At 41.5% G+C, this 24,915-nt stretch overlaps 1 protein-coding gene across 10 annotated transcripts in view; it reads left to right on the top strand.

Moving 5' to 3' along the window:
- Positions 1-24,915, top strand: part of tnk2b (tyrosine kinase, non-receptor, 2b) — a 64,789-nt gene that overhangs the window by 16,625 nt on the left and 23,249 nt on the right. For 4 of the 10 annotated variants that reach the window (XM_074650509.1, XM_074650506.1, XM_074650511.1 and 1 more), the window contains exon 3: positions 11,886-12,098. The exons of 2 other annotated variants lie outside the window; for them this stretch is intronic. In XM_074650509.1, the coding sequence (XP_074506610.1) occupies positions 12,018-12,098 (81 nt within the window). In that variant the 5' untranslated portion in view covers positions 11,886-12,017. Of the gene's footprint in view, positions 1-10,774; positions 11,778-11,885; positions 12,099-20,968; positions 21,869-24,915 lie in introns of those variants that run through there. 4 more of the 10 variants (XM_074650507.1, XM_074650508.1, XM_074650510.1 and 1 more) reach the window with 4 other exon arrangements.

Genomic DNA, 24,915 nt, shown 5'->3' with positions numbered 1-24,915 from the left:
TACACGCTGGGTGCGTTTTTTTGTGCGATTAATTTGCATATCAATTTTTTTTTTAACTGTCGTTTTTGTCATGAATACTTTCAAACAGAACGCGGATATTACCCGGCGAAAAATCAGCATACTGTTAATTCTTCTTCTTCTTCTTCTTCTTCTTCTTCTTCTTCTTCTTCTTCTTCTTCTTCTTCTTCTTCTTCTTCTTCTTCTTCTTCTTCTTCTTCTTCTTCTTCTTCTTCTTCTTCTTCTTAATAATGGAGACAGATCAGTCTCACTGAAAGCACCGGAGTATCCAGGTTGTCTAAACACAGTATGTTTCTGACGGGAGAGGATTCAGTTCAGCTCAGTTTGTTGTTTTCCTTCGTGGTAGTCTTTGTTTTCATTGTGTGTTTTTCTGTCGTAAAGGTTGTTGGCTTCAGTGTGTTGACAAGCTGTATTTTCATTCCTTATCTTTCTAGTCTCTCTCTGTTTCACACATACACACTCAGGGCCACAGGGTGAAGTGTGTATTGTTGTCTCTCTTATCTGTTGTTACTCTACTCACTCGCTCCTTCTGGGTAGATGGGACCGGAAGAGCAGCTTACATATTGACCAGGCACACACCTAACCACACACCACTGTAGACAGTGATGATGCAATGTTGCAGTCTTTCTTGCAGGTCTGTAACATCACATCACACATCACCGCCCACACACCCACACACACTGTTCTCCTGCATTACACACAAAGAAAAAAAGCACGTTAAATTTTTTTTCAGTTCGAGGCATTAGAAAGGTGCATTCAAAGTTTGAAAGTCCTGATATTATACGATGACATTATTTTTTTTTTGATAATGCTTCAATTTGATGAGAATGTATATTGAAGCATTAACAGAGGGTTAATTTGTGATTGGACACATTTTTCAATGGTAAATTTGATAAATTACTTTCAATATGTTCTAGTCCTTTTTAGATACCATCTGTCAGGCTGTTTCTGTGTGGATAGAAATCATTAAGCTGGCTTTTTTTTTTTTACTTTTGTCATTGCCAAGCAGAAGGATAAACAGCAGCACACTTTTCTGCATGCCGATATCAGTCCTAGGGAGGGATGTCTGCTTTTTCCAAAAATAGAAGAGATTACGTCTGTGGAAGCTGCAGACGGACATTACAGAGAATTATTAACAACTAACCTGGCATCAGTTTGAGCAGTAGTCGGCAGTCTTTTCTCATCTCAGCAGAATAACTTTACTTATTTACTATCTACTACTTACATATTCTGAAAATGATGAAAAGTCCAATGCATTTTCAGTGTGATTTCAAACACCGGTTATGTCAGAGTTTTGATTGCTTTGAAGCAATATTAAAATAACTGTGTGGTTTAAAATGTTCCTCCACTGAACTTCATTACTGCTGTCCTCCACCTTTCCTCAAGCATCAGTTTGGATTAATGACAGCTCATCATTTAGGCCTAGACTTAGTTATAAGTCATGTGAAGTCTGCTGTCAGACTGTTCAGACACATTTAGGACCAGATACTGTGAAATCAGATCTGCTCAGTGTCTTTAAAGAAACAAATCTGAGTTGCGTAGGAGGGAGGAAATCTGATTTGGGCTCCAGTATTTACACCTGCCTCATAAACATGAATGACAACTGCTTTCTTCTCACTGCCTCAGGCTGCCCCCATGTGGTCAGATGAAGAAGTGATTACAGCAGATAATATATCAGAAACATTATTCACAGAGCACAGGTTCAGTTGAGAACAGTGACTGTGAACTCATTCAGCCAGATGGAATTGCTTACTTTCCCCTGTTCTGTATGTTACAGGTGGGAACTAGGGAAGAGTTTGCATTGTGTCTGACAATATGCTGCAGTGCTCATTAGGAGCATACTACCTCTTCATACAGGTAGCTCAGATTCAAAGCAGTTTCAAGTTAGAGGTGGTGAATCAGATGGTTGTAGGGTTGAACAACACAGTTAAAATCAATGTCATGTTAAAGGAGCAATATATAGTACTGACAGCATTTTGACGGGTACTGCAGTCCAAGTTCAAAACACTGGAGCCGTGGCCCATCCACTCCTCTGTGTGACTGATAGCAGTTAGCGTGTGCCAGCATCACAGCTGCACACGGACCGCAGAGAGATGTGCTAAGGCTTTTCAGGTCCGGTAGAATCGAATGTAATGTTATCTTTGTTGATCCAGTTGGTTTGCTTGTGTCCATGGTTGCAGAAGGCTGTGTTTGTCTGCCAGTTTGTTTCATATGTGGCAATGGGGTGTTGAAATGAGCAGTGGATGGGATCACACCGGCCCAAACAAAAACAGACATTCAAGACTGGAGTGGAAATTTCAAAGAGAACATACTGGCTGTAGCATTACTTCAATTCAGCATGTTTCTTTAATCTCTGATGACATATCATGGTCATTTTATGATTTATTATAGTAAATATATTACACGGGGGTCCTTTAATAATAAATATTTTTTCTCTGTCGATGTATATCTCGGCAAATGTGCCCATCTGTGTCGAGTTTGCATGTTCTTCGGGTTCTCTGGCTTCCTCCCACAGTCCAAAGACATGCAGGTTAGGTTAATTGTTGACTCTAAATTGCCCATAGGTGTGAATGTGAGCGTGAATGGTTGTCTGTCTCTATATCTCAGTCCTGTGATAGTCTGGTGACCTGTCCAGGGTGTACCCCGCCTTTGCCCAATGTCAGCTGGGATCGCAACACTGGACAGGATAAGCGGTTACAGATAATGGATGGATGGATATATCTCGGCAAATGTATGCAAAAGAATAATACAAGTGATATTTCATGCAATGAAATGTGTCCACTGCTATGCATTAAAAATGCCAAAACCTATCACAAATGTAAAACAAGAACTTCAATAACTAAAATTGTTAGTTTCTAATTCAAATTTTAAAAACAGTATTTTGTAAAACAATAACACATTATGTCATTTATCATCATGATAAAGTTGATTGATATTATATTGTTGCCCAGCACTAGATCATAGTGCACAGTTTAAAGCTTGATTCCAGGACAGCAGGGTTGGCATGTGAGCTGAGGGTGTGAATGAGTCAGTATGTTCAGTGTCACTTCAATGTCACCACACACGCACGCACACACGCACACACACACACACACACACACACACACACACACACACACACACACACACACACACACACACACAAAGCCCCTGGCGTGATGCATGACCATGCACCCAGATGGCAGTGAAACACAGGGAGCTTTAGCTCCTGATGATTTGCATACCTCATCACCTGTAACCTTGGCACCAACGCACACACAGATTAAGCGAGACAGGGACCCTCGTCCCGGCCTCTCGTCCCCCTAATCCTGTCCTCTGCTTCCTGGCATGGCCCGGTGTTGCCCCGCAGGCTTTAGATCACCCTCTTAAATCCCACCTGTTTAGCCTGGAGGGACGAGGGAAAGCCAACACCACCACCACACACACTCACAGTTCCTAGAAAGACAGCATGAGAGCTGAGGATTATATAGCATGGAGGTCCATCTATCTATCTCTCACTCTCTGTCACATTCACGCAAACACACACCTCTGTCCACGGTGGATTTGTTCTGCGTGCCTGTCCGCCTCTGATTCAGACGAAGTGGAAATCTTTCTGGGAAAGGGGTGATGAGAGAGGATTTGTTGAGGATAATATTTCTCTTGACAACTCGGTATGAAATATTGTGTTCTACAGTAGATGGAAGTCATTATGATGTTTGACTCTGTGCCCAACCATGATTGATCCCAACTGAGCCCACTGGGCCGGGGACAAGCCATCTTTCATCCTTTTTTATTAGCTTTACAGGTCTGGACTTACTGCTTCAAAGCTGTACATGGGCTCTGTTTTACTCTTGATAAAACGCTGATAATACAAATTCAGAATGGGATACTTATACTGATATTAATTCACATAAAGCAGGGCAATTTGTCCTAATGCTCATCCCCTCCCCGGGCAGCAAGAGTCAAAAGAAGAAAGAAGAAAGAAGAAAAGAGAATTTGTCCAACTTCTCCACTATGAGTATTTAAAGCTTTTCCCCTTTATATAACATTGTTAATTAAATATTTTTAGGGCTGTTGGTCCAGTCTAATTTGAAGATGTCACCTTCAAACTTCAATCAAACTTTATTTGTATAGCACCTCTCATACAGGTTAGTGCTGTTCAAAGTGCTTCACAGATGACTGACAAGCCGAAAGTAAGACTGAACAAGTGAGAACCGTGAAAACAACAGAAAAAGACAAAAATAATTTAACAATTTATCAATGAGATAATTTGAAACCAAAGCACGTGAGACAATAAAATGATAAAAATGTAATAAAATTTAATTTAAAGCTATAATAACATTAATAGCAGTTAAACGGTGTGAAGTAAAAACTAGATTAATAAATTAACAATAAAATAGAATAAAATTATACAAATTAAATACAATGTAATACGTGACTGATAAAATAACAATGAAATAGAATACAATTTTACAAATTAAATACAATAAAATAAGTGATTACAAATATAAATAACAATTAAATATAATAGAAATATACAAATTAAATACAAAAAATAGGTGATTATTAAAATAACAATAAAATATAATCAAATTTTAAAAATTAAATACAATAGAATAAGTGATGAAAAATTTAAATAACAATAAAATATAATAGAAATATATAAATTCAATACAATAAAATAGGTGATTATTAAAATAATAATAAAATCTAATACATTTTTACAAATTAAATACAATAAAATAAGTGAATAAAATAATTAAAATAATATTCGTAATCAAAGCCTAGCTGAATACCTCGGATGTCGGAGTTCTGATGGGCATTTTCTAACATTTTCTAGACTAATAAATTAACTCAATAAAGGTAAAAAATAACCGACAATTTATTGATAGTGAAAATAGTTAGGGCTGTTGATGAACATGTTGCTTTTTTGGGGGGATAAATTAATGAATTATTTGTAATTAAAATATCAGAAAATATGAAAAATGCCAGTCACAATGTGACAGCAAATCTTCTTGGCATTTTAGCTTGATGAATTATTATTATTATAAAGATTATGCGACCCTGTCTACTCTTTTTCACTAAGACGAACATTTTCTGATATACAGTGTTTTCAACAACACCTTTGGAAAACTTATTAAGGTTTTTCAGCATATGGTGAGGATTTAGGGAGAGAAAAGAGGTTTAGTTTTGACTGACAGCACGTGGATCAACAGTCAGGTTTTATCCCACGCGTGTTGTGTTGAAGATAATGGTGACAATATAAGCAGAACAGTAACGCTGAAGGAGCTACTGAACCATTTCTCCACAGTCCACACCCTGACCACAGCTACATCAGCCTCCTCACTGGCCGATGACGTTTTCACTGTGTCAACATTTTCCCAGGAGCACCGACCTCAGCACAGTAGCAGAGTCATTGGTCAATCTTGACGTCTCTTTTCATATCGTAGAGCAGTGAATCATCTGGCAGCATGTGTGGCGTCTTTTCACCCTCAGTGAGGTGAAGTCATCGCCTAAGTCAACAAGACTTGATCTGTGACCAGCAGTTGTGGGTGGGTGTTGCTACCATGACCTATAAGAAGAAATATTTCATGCACATGGGTGCTTTTAAGTGTCGGGGGGCCAAATTGGTTGTCAAAAGGATTCATTTGGAGTCCCACCAGAAACAGGTCTGTTACCCATTTTAAGTTCAGCTATAGCTCAAGAAACAAAGAGGCTTTTGATGTATAAAAGTTTGACTGCTATAGGTTCTAAGTGATTTTTTTATTATTAGAATAGTTAGTTTTTCTTTACCAGTAACAACATTATTTGGCAAATTTACAAGATTTTGTATACAAAGTGGACATACAGGATGGGTTGGCATTAGGACTTGATATTTGTGTTGACAGGATCATGGGTTCTTGGAGAGTAGAAGGGCATTTCTCAAACAATGGGTCTGTGTGATGGACCGGAGTCTTGTTTTCATGGATAACGTAAATCTAATGTGTTAAGAATCAGCTTCAGAATTTAAGGGGAACTCCACTGATTTAACACATGCATGTGAGTTTACTAGTAATTGGGAGTACTGGGAGCTTGTGAAAACAGTTGTATAATGTCTTCTGTAGCTCTGGAGGAGCTCCGTCATATATGAGAAAATAACCCAGATGGTGTCATCAGCATTATGTGTTACAGGAAGTGTACGTTCTTGTGTTTTTGGAGCTTCATCCAGTCAGCATGCAATATCTCAACCTCTGCTGCATCGATTTTGACCGATTCATTTTCATTATCAGTTAATTTGCCAATTATTTTCTCAATCAATTCATTCACTAATTGTTGGGTTTAGAAATTGTCAGAAAAAAACTGTTTCTTGAGTCGAAGGTGAGGTTTTCACATATCTTGTTTTGTCTGTCCAACACTCAAAGGATATTCAGTTCACAATGATATAAAAGAGATTAAAACAGTACATCCTCACATTGGAGAGGCTGGAAGCAGAAAAGGTTTGACATTTTTACTTAAAAAAGTACTTAAACAATTCAATCAAAACAATTGCTGATTATTTTTGTTGATTGGCTAATTGACTAATTGTCGCAGCTCTACCTTTCTGGTTTTGACCTGTCTCTTGTGAGTTCCTCAGTTTTATGGAAGTGCAAATCTAAATAGCTGGAGATATACAGAACATATATCTAATACAGTATATGTAATAAACATGTGAATTTAACTGCAATCAGGGTCCTAAATGATATCAAACATTTGGAAACATTTGGTATGTTTTGTGTTATGATTATGTTTTGTGTACTTATAATCAAATCTTTAGTTTCTATATAATAATCCTATCCTTCACTAGATTCATTGCTGTTTTATTATATAATACTTATATTCTTTCACAATTAATGCATTGATTATTTTGTCAAATATTCAAATTATAGTAGAAATGAAAAAAAGATAATTGTCTTTCGAAAGTGATCAGAGCCCGTTGTGATATATTTAGGATATAATCATTGTCTTTATTCTTTAGCCTTTTAGTCCTCGAATCATTTAATCATTATACAGTATATCTTATATTGATATGTTAATATTGTAAAAGAAGTTCCAAAGAAAATGCTCTACTTAAGTTTCCACAGAGGTTTGACACTCTTGTGTGGCTCACACACACACACACACACACACATATAGTACACCATAACCTCTTCTGCTGTACTGTCCAGCTCCTACCCTGATTATATTTCCAACCTACGAGCCCCACATCGGCAGTAGACATCAGGGATTTCATCCAGCTCCTGTTCAAAAGCTTACTGCTGCCCCCAGAGCCTGCGGTCTACCCACCAACAGTCGTAAAGAGACGGGAGGGACCCAGGATCCTCAGTCCTTTTAGTCTTTAAGGACTCTAAACGGTCTCTTAAAGGGAGGGTTTAAACGGCCTGCGATGTTTGGGCTGGGAAACACTGAACCGTTACACCCACAGCATGTCTGCTCTGCTTCTCCTCGCTCTCCATCACGGAGACCGAGAAGGCGTTCACATGTTTTAACAGGCTCCGCTTTACCTTCCCCCTGACACAAGACGGCTGACAAAATGAAGCTTCTGGGGTCAAAGGTTGAAGCCCCAGCATTTGGTCATTGAAGGGGTTTTCCAGGTTTCTGGTGGAGCGTTTGTGAAATGTGGCGGTTTGTGGAAGCAGAGAGGTCAGAGGTGAAGGCGTGGTGCTCTCTGAGTAATTGATATCACATTTATGAATATGAAATAAGAAAAGGTATGCTGGCATTTTAAAAATGAGGTCTATAAAGAATAAATGAAAAATAAGCTATAAGAAAATAGATTAACGTTCCTATTGGTAGCCAGCATGTCGGTAGTTTGCTCCCTTATAAATAAATGAATATGTACTTTCAAACTAGAAGGTAATGACATACAAACACACATTTTCTGTTCATAATAATATTAATTTTGACATTAAATCATGTTTTTTATGTAGGGAATATTTTTCATATTTATATACAGTATATTTCAGAATATTTGAGTTGAAGGCAGGCTCAATTAAAAATTATATTAACACGTTAACAAATAAATTGGAATTTCTTGCCAAAAAAGATTTAAAAGAAATATTGTGCAGACAACTCTGTGCAAAATATGAAAGAAAGTTATGCAAGATATACAAAATATGGAAGCTCACTGAGTCAGGAAGTGGGAATATGTCGACATCCATCCATCCATCCATAACATCCGCATATTCAGCATTTTCTTTCTACATATTTCCTTTATTCCAAAAAAGGGCAACCGGCTCTTTAAGTCTTCTTTTGTCTTTATTTATTCTTTAAAAATCATATTGCAATGGAAGAATGTAGTATAATTTTTATACCATTCAGCCTTGCCCTGTAGTCAAACCGAACCACCATACCGTCTGTAATGGAGCGTGTTAACTTCATCCGGGGGAGGCCTTGGGCAGCAGTAACCCCACATGACACCACAGCTCAGCCCTGCTCCATTTATCATGGCCTCAATTAGCCCGGATGTTCCCTCTCTGTCTTTCTGTCTCTCCCCGACTGCTCCTCTTCTTTACTACCTGTCTCTCTGTAACTTTGCTCCTCTGTCTTGTGCATTTCATATTTAAAACGGTACGGTGTTTATGTTAGGGCTGTCAATTGATTAAAATATTTAATTGCATTATTAAACCCGATTAATTGCTAAATATGAATCACACATTTTTTATCTGTTCAAAATGTACCTTCATTTGTCAAGTATTTAATACTCTTATCAACATGGGAGTGGGCAAATATGCTGCTTTATGCAAACGTATGTATATCTTTATTATTGGAAATCAATTAACAATGCAAAACAATGACAAATATTGTCCAGAAACCCTCACAGGTACTGCATTTAGCATTAAAAATATGCTCAAATCAAAAAGGCAAACAGCAGCCCAACAGGCAACAACAGCTGTCAGTGTGTCAGTGTGCTGACTTGACTATGACTTACCCTAAACGGCATGTGATTATCATAAAGTGGGCATGTCTGTAAAGGGGGAACTCATTGGTACCCATAGAACCCATTTTCATTTACATATCTTGAGGTTAGAGGTCAAGGGACCCCTTTAAAAATGGCCATGACAGTTTTTCTTGCTAAAATTTAGTGTAAGTTTGGAGCGTTATTTAACCTCCTTTGCTACAACTTAGTATGACATCGTTGGTACCAAAGGATTCCTTAGGTTTTTGTAGTTGTTCATATGATACCAGTACTTTCACTCTAGCTTTAAAACTGAGCCCGCTACAACCTCCGAAAGATTGATTGCGTTAACGCGTTAAAGAAATTAGTGGCTCTAGAGCAAATTTGCGTTAACACGTTATTATCGCATTAACTTTGACAGCCCTAGTTTGTTTATAACTATGTTCAGTATTGAAGTTCTAGTTTTTGATGTTGCAAATTCTAACCATCATCAAACATCAGGGCAAAGTTGTATTGTCTTATTGTACAGGTTGTACACTTTTTATTGTGTCCACTCCTGTCCTGTACATGTGCAGCATGTGTTGGGAGTGTGAAAAGGATGTGTAGCTGCAGGGTTTCTGGATGTGCAAACAAATGCATTGGTACTATGTTTGATGCCAGCTGTCATTGACTGTCTGTTAACCTGCTGGACTGAGACATGCAAGTGTGACGAGTCCTCGTTTGTGTGACTGACTCGTATTTGATTATAATTTCAGTCAAAGCCCTCAAAATGTGTAGATATAATCAGCATTATGTCCAGTGGTAATTCCAGAAATACAGACCTCTGTGATGTTGTGTACTGCATGCACGGTTTTTCTGTGTTTTCGTTTTGTGGAAATATTTGTTCGCTGATGTGTGGGCCTTTGTGCGGAGGTGCATGCACGTTTGTGTATTTGCCGTGCGATATTGAGTGCCACTCACATGTGTGGCAGCCGGCCTCCAGAGGAGCAGATTCGACAACAGAGCAGAGGAGAGGCAGAGGAATGAGAGCAAAAAGCAAATGTTGCTCAGCGGGCTGCGAATAACCGGCCTGAGGACATCAACAGGGCTGGAATGAAGTCAGAGAGGGAGAGAGAGGGGTGGGGGGCGGACGAGAGGACAGGCACAAATGAGAGGAGAGGAGGGGAAAAGGAAAGACGGCGAGTGTTAAGGATGGTAAGAGGGAAGAATAAAGCGTGAGTGACATGGACTGAGGCATGGAAAAGAAGACGTATGAGTCATTAAGATGTGTTAAAGATTCGCTCAGTGCTTGGACTGCAATGTTGCTTGTCACACTACAACTTGGGGAAGACCAGGAGGTAGTGACACACACACACACACACACACACACACACACACACACACACACACACACACACACACACACACATTGTTCTTTTATTCTATTTCCCCTCCATCCAGATGTCCACTCAGCAAGCATCCAGATGGCCTGGATACCCTCCCTATAGTGGAGAGGTGCTTTTGGACGCGTACACGCAAACACACACAAAGCAGCATGGCCGTGTTTTTCTCCCTCTCAGAGGGAGGATTAACTCTCCTCATTAGGGCCTCCCCCACCCACCCCCGCCTCTCGCCATCGCCTCTCCTACCCCTCCTCCCTCCCCCGTCGGCCTGCCTCGCCGTCATTGGCTGCTTCTATCAGGACCACCGCTGACTGGATCGCCGTGACTACAGGACACAGGAGAGCGGGGGAGGAGGTGTGATGGGTTGATGTTGCCACGGTAATAGAGGAGGCGACCACTCACCAAATCATCGAGCCGGGGCTGAAATGTAAAAAAAAAAAAATTCAAGTGGAGGGGTGCGGAAAGCGGGTTAGAGGGAAAGGAGGAGAGGAGGGGGGGAAACAATAACAACAAGAGCGAGGGATTAGGCATCGACCGAGCAATCAGGAAGTCCATTTAGGACAAAGCGGCGTTAAAAAATCCTCCCAGATTTTAGCCGCGATCGTCAGAGCTGAGCTGCCAGTCCGATTGGACAGCTGCTCAAGATCTGTTGGGGAGGGGAAAAAAATAGAAGCACACAAAGGAAGGATGAAATGAGACAGGTGAAAATGAAACGGCGTGCTGTGATATTTCACTGCTGGCAATGAGTGAGGGGAGGTAAGCTGGCCGGTGTGATGCCCGGGGCGCTGAAATTGCAACAGAGAGAGAGAGAGAGGGACATTGCTGGATATGAAGAGCATGCGTCAGCACTAAAGCAGGGTGAACAAGAGCGGTCGGAGAGACAGCAGAGATGAGCGAGGTGGAGAGCGAGGTAGAGCGAGAGACAGATTGAGGGTAGAGGTTATTACCGTGGCGTGAGATGGGACGACAGAAATAGAGCCTGCCGGATTTGTCACCTCCAGTGCCACACCTTGGCTGCATCATCCCCAACGCTCCATCCCGGCTGCAGCGGCATCCACACATGGGATTTCCTTGTCTAGGAGGACTACAACGCCCAGTAAATTGAATTTTGGAACGACCAGTTTGAACACCTCGGATGCTGTCTGAAGATTTAAGCCACTGGCATGTGAAAAGAACAAACTGTACCGTCTTTTAAAGAAGTGGATTGTCTTGTGTTTTTATTCAGAAGAGGAGGAAGAATCACTGCCTGCACACAACAATGAAGAAATAGGAACTATGTTCATTCTGCATCAAGAATTACAGTCTGGAGCCTGCCAGAGGAATGCATTACTAAAAGCTGTTTCCATTAAGATAAGCACCTGTGTTTTTACAGTCAGTGAACACAGCGCTCACTGTGTGGACATGAGGAACTCAATGTCCGGCTATTTTCAAGGAAAGCTGACTCAACCTAAATGAGGAAGACAATGAAGGTGCGAGTACTGGAGGTCTACAGCGGCAGCATAGTTAGAAATATCGTGCTCTGCTGTATGAAATAATGAAGTGCTGTACTGTGAATGACATGCAGATTACTGTACTTGTCTTCCTAATGACAGCTCAGACCTGGAAGCTGGCTGACTGACTGACTAAGCACGTGGGTTGCTCATTGACTGGAGCTGTGGCTATTTGAGGACTTTGAGGACACGTAACCCCGGGGCAGGTAGCGGCCGGGTGTTGGGAGCCTCACCATGGGGGAGACGGCAGATTACCAGAGGCTGCAGGACACGTCAGAGTCTGACTACCAACGCCTGCCCAGCGATGACGAAGAGGTAGACCTCTACAGTTTCCTTCATAATAGTAGTGATCCAGCTTTAAACAAACATGGAAGACAGATAAACAATGAGCAATGTCAGCAGGTATTATGGATCCTGTCAAAGGGAAATTAAAAGGCGTGAGATGATGTAAGTCTTGTTGTGTTGTTGTCCGAGGGAGAGCTGTTTGTCACTGAACAGAAAATGAATTTTGGATTGCAATAAAAGCAATCAGGTTATCAGTAGATTGTGGTTCTCAGCGCACTAATATGTATCTTTTAGGGCTGTCAAAGATAACTTGTTAACGCATATTTGTTTTAACGCCACTAATTTCTTTCCATTGGTACCAACCATGCCATAATAGCTTGTCGGGAAGGAGGCTAAATAACGTTTCAAACTTGTGCTAAATTTTGGCGAGGAAAAACTGTCATGTCCATTTTCAAAGGGGTCCCTTGACCTCTGACCTCAAGATACGTGAATGAAAATGGGTTCTATGGGTACCCACGAGTCTCCCCTTTACAGACATGCCCACTTTATGATAATCACATGCCGTTTAGGGTAAGTCATAGTCAAGTCAGCACACTGACACACTGACAGCTGTTGTTGCCTGTTGGGCTGCAGTTTACCATGGTATGATTTGAGCATATTTTTTATGCTAAATGCAGTAGAAACATTCACTTGGCAGCTGTTTTCAGGGGTTTTCATGACATTTTAGTGTGTTTTTTAAGGTCAGTTTGCGTATTAATAGTGGTGTAATGGGTTAGCACCTAACCAGATAAGTCTTTTTCACACGAGACATGTTTCGACATGTCACAGCAGGAAAATAAACAATAAAATGAATGATGGCTGAATTCCATTTAGCTGGTTCAGTTTCAGGGTTCAAGTATTGTGCATGCTGCCTCACTGTCACACTGTCATTACTTACTGAGACACTTATATAGAACAGAGTCATCGTATCCTGACAAGAAGAAAAATGTCTGCTGTGAAAAAGACCTAATGTGTAAATATAATTCAGCGTCATAGATAAGCGCTCATTTATCTGTCGCACAGAACCTGCTCTTTTACGATCACCATCGCTCTCCTCAACCCCCGCATACTCCACCACACACACAGCACTGCTCACCCACACACAAGGCCAGCCCCTGTGTGTGTGTGTCGAGTTATTGAATGCAGAACCATGAGGTCATTGATGAGGTGCTGCTGAATGAGCTCGGTGACAAGCAAACTATGATATTTTATAGCCTCCCACCTCTTCCGCAAAAAGCCCCCACGTCCTTTCACAAACTCTGTGATGTACGGACAGGCCGCACTGTTCTTTTGGCTTAGATGGGGCCAGTAATGCTATTTGGCACTATGCTGTCAGTGTTCTTGCCTTTTTAAAATCTTTATTGGTAGCGTACTGTTGGGAGGCGGACGGGAAAGAGAGAGAGGGGGAGGACATACAGAAAGGGTTTCTGGCTGGATTTGAAAAGTACACATCACTACAGTAAATCGGCCAGGCCGATATTAGCTTTTTGCTGATGTGAAGTATATCGTTGTATTGGTACAAATGATTTCAAACAACACCCAGCCCCGCTCTCACCCAGTCTGTACTGGGATTGCCTCCAGCCCTCTGTGTGACCCTGCAGGATAAGCGGGTATAAAAGAACTGATGAGTGGATGAATGTGTAGATCTGTGTAACAGTTTAAATATCACGATTGTCGTGTCCGGCGTTTAGGGTCTGTGTGCTGCTAGTTGAGCAGAGTTAAGCCAGCGGACGCTGCAGCTGTCCTGGTTTCTGTGGGCTGAATCAGATCACTCTCTTTCTACAGCTGCAGCTTTGTGCTGAATACAGCGGTTTGCTGGTTTTAATGACACACATCTCTAACACACTGCATGCAAGCCATCTCCATCAGAAACTCAGACAGAAAGACACGTAAGAACAGAAGAACCAAGGCACTAAGAGAGATCAGAGTCAAAGAGACTCTCTTCACATACACATTGATTTATCAGAGCAATACTTTTATGCTTAATACAGATCTAGTTCTGATATGCTTTGGAGCAGGAGGGGATTAGTGAGCTTCAACCAGCACTACAATGTTGAGCATCTGCTGTATTTTTTTCTAAATGGGAATAATAAATATTCTCCATTTATCTCATTGTAACACTGTAATACTAGGGATGTCACTAGAACCGATACTTTGGTACCAAGTCGATGCCAAAATTCTGAAAACATGTCAGTGTTTGTTTTTCTACAGTACTGCGGGTACCGTTAGGGTTCGAGACTAACGTCGTCCCGTGGACGTAAAAAAAATGTGTTTGGGGTGCAGTAAACGCACCCTGTTTTTTCCCTGATAATAATGCTGCATTGCAAACAACAACTGTGTGTTGAAATCAGCATGGCGAGAGCTAGGTAACGTTAGCTGTTAGCTTTGTGCAGGACCGTGCTGCTTACCGGCTGCAAACAGCTAACGTTAACTAACTCTTGTCCTGCTGATTTCAGCATGGGAGGTGCCATTGAATTACATTATGATGCTATATTAAGTAAAAATTAGTATTGGGTGAAGGTAAAATCTAACGTTATCATGATGTGTTCAAATGTAATCTTGTAAAATTGAGTTTTTGGTGAGAAACTTGAATAGATACTGTTGTTTGAAGGAGTTTTCACATCAATATAAAATAGATAATAGAGAGGGAATCATGACCTGTTTAACTTCCTAACAAAAAACAGAATGCAAACGGTAATAAAGGAGTGGATGTTTTAATGTTTTTTACCGTGGTATCATATTGGTATCTAGAATCGGGGAATTTCACTGTTGCTATCGACTACTAAATTTCCTGTATTGTGACTTCCCTAGCACATACTGTTCACATGTTGTTAACTGTCTGTAGGAGGTCAATCATCATTGACCGACATTTCCCGCTAACACCCTCCTTTCTCCTCTTAACCAGATTTAGGGGGATCAAAGAAGAGATTGCATAGGATGGGTGTGTTTTCAGGGTGGAGGCGACGTTAGGAAGTATTAGTGGGGGTTGTTTTGGCAGTCTGGCGTAATGCATATTAGGCCAAGCTACTAAAAGGGGGACACATATGTTCTGTGTTCGCCCTGGAAAGCAATCTGTTTGTATCCAAAACGTATTCAGTTCCCACAGTCCGTTCTTCTCAACGCCCACCGCCACATGACGCCTCTCCTCTCCTGACTCTGTGAATGATGAGGTGCTGTTGGACGGTGAAGGGATTTAAGGAGAGCATGAAAAGCCAGACTTTGACAGAGGGGTTACTATCTGTGAGATCAGGAATGACGCATCTCTGTCTGTCTGTGCATGCAGGCCTCCGTCAGAGGCATCATCTCTGTGTGTGTGTGTGTTTGTGTGTGTGTGTAGATATTTTGCTTGCACAGTTGTAAGAGGGATTACTGTTGTTTGTTCTACTACTCCTTCACTCTGCTCTGCCAGTTTTTTGGCACCCGCCACCAAACCGCAGATTGACGTTTTGCCATAGAAAGGTTGCGACTTATTTTTGAAATGCACTTGCAGCGTGTCCACCACGTATCCACTAAGCTGTCTTAATTCCCAACACTGTACGTCAGTGTGAATCCAGCATGCCTCTGCGTGCCTGTGTCTGTGTACAGTGAGCATCATATTACAGAATCAAGCTTAATGTGTGTGTGTGTGGTTCAGTATTTGGACATAATGCAGACCTCACACAGCGCTTTGTTGTTCATAATCTCATTAGCCAGCAAGAAACTAATTTGATGTCATGATAATACAATCTACACGGTCTGACGTTTAACTTGGGCTTAGCATCCTTTCATATTCCAGTTGAACAGCTATTGAGTCACACTGCTGTGTGTGTGTGTGTGTGCGTTTGTGTGTACACGCAACAAAGAGATGGAAAGAGAGAGAGAGCGGGAGATGGAGGCCAGATAGGAGCAGCTGGAGAGGCCTACAGTAGCTGCTTCTTTGTAAGTGTGAGGGACCAAGCAAGTCAGGCAGAATTGAAGAGTTTTATTTACCCAAATTTCAACGTCCGTGAGAAACAAACTACTTATTTAACATGTTTATCAATTCACAAGGCAAAGTAATGCAGCTCTTTTTAGCTTTGTATGAACTGAAGTCCACATCTGTGAAGTTAGACGCATGAACAACGAGTACATTTACATTCACATTCGTATTCCAGTCTCATCCTGGTTTTGATTATTTTCGGGATATGGTATTTACATTGAACATGAGCTACCAGGTTTTTTGTCTACATGCAGGTGCGTCTTGACTTCTGAACCTCCCTGCCACCCATTTCTGTACAGACTGAGCACAGAAATGTCAGACTTGCTCTTTATTTCAGAGCAAGACATTTGAGGACGTCATCTTGGGCTTTGGGAAACACTGATCGACATTTTTCACCATTTTCTTACATTTTATAGACCATAATAATAATAATCATTAGTTGCAACCCTACTAATAACTCATCCATCCTCCCCACTGAATACTCCTTCATAAGATTAGTGGTACCCAGTGGTATCAGAGTGGAGCTGCAGGTCGACTTACTGACCATTAATCGTATTGGTCTAATCTCCTTAGTGAGGAGGCAGCTGACGGCACGGTGACACATTCCTTCCACTGATTTAAATCTGCCCAGCATCAGTGTAACCTGGATATCTGATGCTCTACATACACTGTTCAGTAAACTCAGCTCTTTACTCCACTAAACATACATCCCATAAGTCACCATCACACTCACACACCTGCGTACCTGAGAATCAGTTCTTTGTGTTTTGGATGTTCTTTCCAGAAAAGGTTTATTTTCAGCTTTTTAAACTCAGCAGTTCAAGAGTCAGCTACAGGCTTTTTGTCCAGCCGCTGATTTTAAGGAATGTGGGCTATTTTATATCATCTATTCATAGTCATGTGACTTACATAACTGTTCCTATAATCAAGCAAACATTATTTTCTTTTTTGTCATAGCAATAAAGTTGATTATACTGTGACTGAAGCACATTAGCCGACTTATAGTTGGAAAGCAGCAGAGATCATGTGGACTTGAGGGAATTTTCATGCCTTTAATGGCATAACTCACTTCAGGGAGTTGTGGTTGCAAAGGGGGGAAGAGAGGGCGGGGAAGGGTCTTTGCTTTTTTTCCCCTCCTCCTGTCCGGTCACATCCTGTGTGCTTGATGATTTAGATCCAGATTCATGACGTCACCTCTGCGTCTGAGTGACTGTGAGAATGAGACAGCTGATGGCTCAACGAGCCCGGGAGGAATCCACATCTCAACTCTTGAAATAATGGACTAATGGAGCCAGCTAGTATCCCACTCAGCTAGTCCTCATAAAACATTTGTGAAAGGCAGCACATGAAAAAAATAAAAGTTACTCTAGAGGCAGTGGACCTTTAGGAGGCTTTTTGAGGGAGTGTTAGAGCTCTGGAGCCGTATGTGTGATGAGAGTGTTTGTGATTTCACCGCACCACCACCACCCTTTCTCTGGGTGTGGAAAACTTGCAAGCTTGATTTGATTGTTAGATACAATACAGTGAAAGAACCAACAGTGATCTGACACACATGTCAATAAGACTTTCTGGTGTGCATGAACTTCGCAGTGATAAATACAATACATTGAAGGAAAAAGCTATTGCTGTTCAGGTTATACCGACAGCAGGGGGACAGACTAAAGAGACTCCTTCAGCCTCATACTACGGATCTTTTCTGCTCAGCTTTTCCCCGTGCAGTTTCGTAAAACTGATGTAAGTCTTTTGCCATGAGGGCTCCCTGGAATCCATTTGATCTAGTTTCTCTGATATTAGGGGGTTTATTTGGGTACATAATCTATTTCCTTGTTCACATAGGGAGTGTTGCACAGGTGCAGTCTTTTCTGAAAACATAGGGTTGATATGCGTTGCCCTAGTTCATGTATAGTAATGATATATTGTGTCACTTGACACTGAGTGCTTGGCCATTTTCCCCCTTGTTACTTAATTTACGGCTTTTTTTTGCATAATTGAGATGGATTTTTAGTTGTTTTTTTTCCAACCCAAATTAGGGCTAGACAATATAATGATTTGTGTATGTGATTATTTCATATAGACTATTTAATTATTGAATTACCAGAATACATGCTATGTTGTGATATATATCGTTATTGAGATATGAAATGACCTTTATCGTGACAGAAGGTTTTGGCTATATCACCCAACTCTTACCAAAATGAGTTTGGGTGTGAGCTATGGCAAATTACATAAAGTAAGCTATTTTAATGTTTGTTACTGTCATGTTTATAATGATCTTTTGATTGAAGTGTGTCATTTAGACAAATAGATAAAATGTATGCAACGATCTTAGATCATAAGTATAAATTGCTTATGATCTTCCGACAGGTATTCTGAGAAATACAGGCCTAAAATCTTTATGCACACCGAAGCTTTTTTTCTGAATGGCCGTCCCTGGGTCAGCTTACTGCACCGTAAATCAGATAACAAACCAAACACTGCTGGTCTTGTTGTGAATGGAGACGCGTAGATGCAAACCAGCATACTCATAAACAAAACCACACAGCACCACATGCTCTTCAGATCAGAGATGTCTGCTGTCCTGTCTCTAATTAAAGCCAGATATTTTATGACAACATCCCTATTTGTTGTTGTTTTCTCTTTCCTTCCCCTCTGTGACTCCACCGTCTGCTCACCTCCCTTCCTTCCTCTAGTAAACACAAAACATCCTAATTAAAAGCAGAGGAGTATGGCGGTGGATGAAAGACGGGAGGGAGCAGAGAAATATCCAAAGTCAAAAGCTGAATAGGTTGATTAACTAGCAAAGAACAAAGAAAAAACAATGAGCAGCAGAGAGAACAATAAGCTGTGATATTAGAAAAGCAAAAGCTTAACAGTGTCTGGCACAAGAGACGGAATGAGAGGGGGCTTCGCTGCTACTGAGGGTCTGAAAAGCAGCTGGTAAGGGTTTGTTTATAGTCAGCAGAGGGGGAGAGAGATAACATTTTTGGAGGATTAGAGGCAGGAAATAAAAGGCAGCACCAAATAAAGAAGAAAATACATCGGGTAGGCCAGACCCTGGGGAGGGAGGGAGGCTGAGAGAGTGAAAGAGAGGGGATTAATGAAGGAGAGAAGGATAGGGAGAAGGGTGAGGTGAGGACTTCTATGCCGTGGTGGTAAAAGACAAAATAGACGTCATTGAGACGGCGAAGGAGTGGGGGAGCTGAGTGAAGTTAGGTGGCCTGGGCAGGTCTTGTTAGGATAATTGGTTTTTATTTTGAGCGGTATCTTAACGTATTAGTCACCCACTGACAGACATCTGCTGCCTCTGTGATTTATAAGCACCAGTCAGGCAACAGGCTTCTATGTTTGTACTATTAAAATGATTTAGTGTTGTCAATATGTGATTGTTAATAAAGATGTTAAGTGGTTTCAAGCTACTGCAGCCTTTTGAACATGCTTTTTAGGTTTAAAATGATTCATAAGTACTTTAAAGATCTAGACTGCATTTGTGTGTAGGGCTGCAACTAATGACGAGTACAAAAAAAAAAATGCTGTTCTACTTTTCTAAAGCCCAAGTTGATGTCTTAGCTTAGCCTCAAGAGCTGGTTTTGTCCGATCATCAGTTCAAATCCCCCAAATGATTGATTCACCATCACATTAGACAAAGCCAAACCGCAAATACATAATAATAAAACTGAGAAGCTGAAACCAATGTTTGGTATTTTTGCTTGGAAAATGACTTTAAATAAAAAGTCGGAAATGTTTTATTTACGTACAGAATAGAAATGTTGCACACCGAGTCCGATGCATTTTATCATTGAGACAAAACTGAATTAATTTTGTGGGTGCGATGGATAGCAATAGTTCCAAACAGGGCTAATGGATGAATGACATTAGCAAGAAGCTATCGTTTAGCTGCCGAGAGCACAATCACTACTGACTGATCTTTCCTACATCCTTTGTTTTGCGACCATCCCTTATTCAACGCTGTTCGGACACAATCTTTCTTTAAATTCATAAATTCATCATCTCTGTATTCTTTTATTTCTTAATCATGAAGTGCTTTGTGCTGGGAGACGAAGTGAATCAGTTTATCAGATGTCATTATGGATGACGATGTTTGCTCGGACGGTGGCTCTGAGTTGTCAAACAACCGTCTTTTGCCTTTTGACGAATGCGAAAAAAACACAGAAAATCAAAGCTGTTCCGAAAACGTTAATGACGTATGAAAGTTTCGGAGTCGGTGTGTAAACTTGATTGACACAACGAGGGGTCGTATTTTTTTTTAACGTGCGACAATTTCGGACAGAAAATACGGACTTGGTGTGCGAAGGCTTCTGACAACGCATGCTGACATCACAAGACATTTAAGAGAAAAACATCATTTATAGGAATATCTTCATATACATTCCCATACATATTTTATGATCAGTCTATTATCTTGTAGGACTATTCACAGAGTGTATACCTCAGGAGTATCACAAGTGCACTCAAACCCAGTGGTTTCAGTGACAGTCAAACTAAAAAAAAAAAAAAGTGAAATTTCTCCATTGTGGTGAAATTTAAGTAAGCAGGCCGGGATATGAGAAGAGATTGAGCAGTGGAGAAGGGGAAGAAGTGGTTGGTCGTGGGAGTGTGTGCATGTGTCTGTGTGTGTGTGTTTGGGGGGTTGCATCACAGGAAACAAGCTCTCCATCCTGCAGTTGAATGTGACCCTTTGGCCCTGGATCAAATGCTCCTCCGGGCTGAATACCATGAAGCCTCTGTCCTCTCTGCACCACGCACTGCTCCGCGCTGCACGGACCGTCTGACAGACTGACTGCAGGAGGGAAAGGAGGGGGGGAGGACCGAAAGATAGGGTGAGGGAGGAGAGCTGGGAAAAGGGTACAGAGGGAGAAAGTGAGAGAATAAGTGAAGAGACAACAACAGAGGAAAGAAGAGATGATACAAACACTCAACATACAGCACAAGCACACATTGCTGTTCCTGAAACCAACCAGACCCTAAAATGTGAAACCAGAGACGCTCACTCACTCTGGCTCTCACGTCCCTGCTGCTGCCTGCCCGACTGGCAAGCGATTGAATCGGGGAGAAGTCCTATTTTTAGCCCCACGCTCGATGGAGAGATGGAAAAGCAAACAGACAGTAGCTGCACGCGCAAAGACAGCAAGGGAAAGAGAGCGAGGGAGTCTGTGTGAGAGAGAGAGAGAGAGAGAGAGAGAGAGAGAGGGAGTGAAAGGAAGAGAGGAAGGAGGAGTGACTTATTTGTGAAGTTCTGTAAGTTTGGATCAGTGGCTCACTGCTGTCTGAGGAGGACACATGGCTGGACTGGGCACAGAGCAGAGCTGAGAGGATTTCTCTGCTACAAACAGCAGCTCTTAATCACTCCACAGCCTGTTTTTTCCCCACATATTAGAAGACAGTTTAAGTTCCCTTTTGCAAGCTGAAGTGCTACATGGATGCCTCTTTGCCTTCTTGAGGGAGCTGAAGCTAAAGAAGGGGCTTACAGGACGATTTGCCCCGCCATGGAATGTTGTAGATTTGCCTACAGGATCTTAGGAAGTTTTTCTTTGCCCTCTCGGGTTCAGAGCTACGGGTCTGGATCCGAGGAGCGCTTCTTAGAATCCCCTCAGAGACTGGGAACGTCAAACTGGGAGGACTGTGGCTCTGGTAATGATTTAATGGACGAGCAGCCACCTCTGGCCATTTAAACGCACACTTTTTTTTGCACCTACAATTCATCCAGACGAAGGAATTCAGGATGCGGCGTTTTGACAAGCTGAAAAAGTCATTCCCCTTCCTGGCACACTTTCACGTCTATCGAGTAAGTCTGGTGTCTGTCTGATGTCTGCTCTTCCCTGGTCCACTGAGGGGTTTTATTATTTGGAAATATGACATGCATATTGGTAACTATAGTCAGGATCATGTGGTCTACCCAGATGTTTGAATATAGTGTTTATATCATGGATATGGTGGTCAGTGGTCTGTCAGTGTGTGTGTGTGAGGACTCTCCAGCTGGACTGAAGCCGTCCTCTGGGAGGGTTGTTGTTATTGCAGCAGGATGTTAGAGCAGAACAGATCTGATACAGGACATGACTTTGGCCAGGAGATGTGTATGTGTGTGTGTGTGTGTGCATTTCTCCACCACCATGAGGAATGAGTTCAGGCCAGAGGCATTTCTCAGCAGGGACATCATGTTGTTTCTCTGCATCTGCATTCCTACATCATCTCTCCCCCCTCTCTTTGCCTCATGCTTGTTGTTTCTGTCTCTTTCTTTTCGCTTTTCATTTGAAACTGAAAAAAAAAATTGGACTTTGCTCCTTATTTCGTAACATTTCATGTTCCTTTAAAACAAAAAAATGATGTGGGGAGAAATTTCACAATTTAGTGCCTTAATACTGGACTTCTGGCCCTGGTTGGATTTCTCAACATCCTGCCACAAGTCACACTTAATTGAACGTAGCGTTCCTCCTGTTGACCTCACACCTCCACAATGTGCATATAGGAGTAGGGATGTCACGATACTAGAAATTTCGATACCAATACCAGTGAAATTCCACAGTTCTTGATACCCAGTTCAATACCACGGTAAAAAACTAAATAATAAATTCCATATACTTCAACATACACTCCTTTTTTACCGTTTGCATACTGCTTTTTGCAAATTTATTATTTATCCCTGATGATCCGCCTCAGGTTTCTTGCCAAAAACTAAATTTGACAAGATTGCATTTTAACACATCATGATAACGTTATGATTTAGATACGCCCAATACTCTTTTTTTTACTGAATAGAGTTCAGTCCCAATTCCCGGTACCTGGCGTACTGTAGAAAAACAAGTACTGTCACATTATCAGAATTTTGGCATCGACTTGGAACCAAAGTATCATTTCTCTTGACATCCAGATATAGGATGGATGTCAAGATAAGCACCTTAAGATGTGAAAGCTCACCTTCTTCTTCCTCCCAAAATGTTACTTGATAATGTCAGTTGGTGACAAAAGTATATGATCTTTGTCAGATTAGACACAACCCATCTTAACCACCTCGACAAATGAATGCGTGACAACTAATTTCTGTGCAGCACCTGTCTCCAAAAAGTGTAAAACGTAATATCCTGTTTAATGAGTTTTGTAAAATTGGTTAGCAAGTTGACAGAGAAATATGATATGAGGGCTTTAGCACCTTGATTTTGACCCCCTCGTGCCTCAAATGTGACACTCTCACGGAAAGAGGCCCGAGAGGAAGCTGACTTGCGTCTTTGGCACCGTCCAGTGAAATAACACTTGCACGTTGACTGTCAGGGGAGATCAGACTTGGGGCTGTGTTGTGGAGGGTGTTATAGTTCATGGTGTATGCTCCGTAGAGGAATATGTTGTGCTTTAGACAAACATGTTTATTTTTTTGGTTGCACGTGAAAAAGTTTAAGTGTTGTGAGGGAAAACTTTGGCTTTAAACTCTTAAGAGCGTGAGCTGCAGATCAAATAAACATGCTACATGGCAGGAGAGCATTTGGCACAGATTAGCGATGTAGTGGACCAGCCAAACAGACCGCTGTATCGTCTTTCCCAGGGTAGGGGTCAGGCATGATGCAGCAAAATGCAAAACATGGAGACGGATTCAAATGACTGCAGCTGTAGTTAATCCTAAAGCCACAGGCACCGCAGGCATTCAGTGCTGCCTGCATCTCTATAAAGTGGATCATACAGGTTATTATGTTATATTGGGTTAGGTTAATAACAGACTTGTTGTACCTGCTTCACTCAAAACAGAGGATTTCTCTTCAAGCGAACATCAAAGAGTCCTGCTGAGCCAAAGCTGCATGTTTGGACCTCACTAAAGAGATATCAGCTGACCCACTTTTATGTGCATTGCGATGAATTTGTATCGGGGATGCGGACATCTGGCATAACCATCGGGGATTGAGCCCTCCCAGCAGATCGGCCTCAGTCGGACCTCGCATCAAAATATTCATGGAAAATACAGGACCACTCACTTTCCATTGAAAAGTCACGGCTGGTACATATTTTCAGTGTTTTGGGGGGATGGTCCCGTTATTTTTTTTTATGGCCCAACAAGAGGTGTGTATCTGTGTGAGAATGAAAGGCGTTCTCTAACTCCTCAGGTCACAGTCATGGAGCAATAGGAAGTGACCTCTAACCAAGCCCATTAACAAGTTTTAAATGACAGAAGGGAAGCTGTGACCTCTGACACTTTCCTCTGGACCTTGTAACCTTGGCTCAGCCAGCACAGGAAGTTCCTCATTCACAGAGTCTAATTACTACTCACTCAGCGGAGTGACTTCTACGCCCCCAGAGCATCCACCCTAAAGGTCTCCCTGTCAGTCTCTGCACATTAGGAATGTTTGTCATTTTCTGTGTTGATTAGGTCGGTTCACTTCCCCGTTGAGATTTGGAATAATACAGTGTCAGCAGGTGTAATGGAGGAGTACATCAGCTTTTATAGTGGTTCATCTTCAAAGTTGTTAACTGCCTTTACTCTCTATCTAACTCCATCATCTTGACTAACAGCCCTATGAAGAAGATTTCAGATGGATTTCAGCTCCATGTTGTGCTAGTTTCAGCTTGTCACATTAAGTAGACGGCGATGGATGATGTTTTAAGCTGGGGTGTTATGTTTTGACATTGAAGATTGATGGTCTGACTCAGCGTCTCATGGAGGGACGCAGTACAGTGTATACATTGTGGTCGGATTGTTTAGGAGCCTCCCGTTTGTCTTCACTGACACTTATGGACACCAGATGTGCATCATTCATCTCATGTCTGTTGTATGACTGTGATGTTTTTACAGCAGAGCTCCCCAAAATGCTACCGTCTGTTTCCGGAGTAGTTATTAATCTGTTTTGATGT

This window comes from Sebastes fasciatus, chromosome 11 (genome assembly GCF_043250625.1).
Source record: "Sebastes fasciatus isolate fSebFas1 chromosome 11, fSebFas1.pri, whole genome shotgun sequence".
NCBI lineage: Eukaryota > Metazoa > Chordata > Actinopteri > Perciformes > Sebastidae > Sebastes > Sebastes fasciatus.
This window is presented reverse-complemented; position numbering and strand designations above follow the sequence as displayed.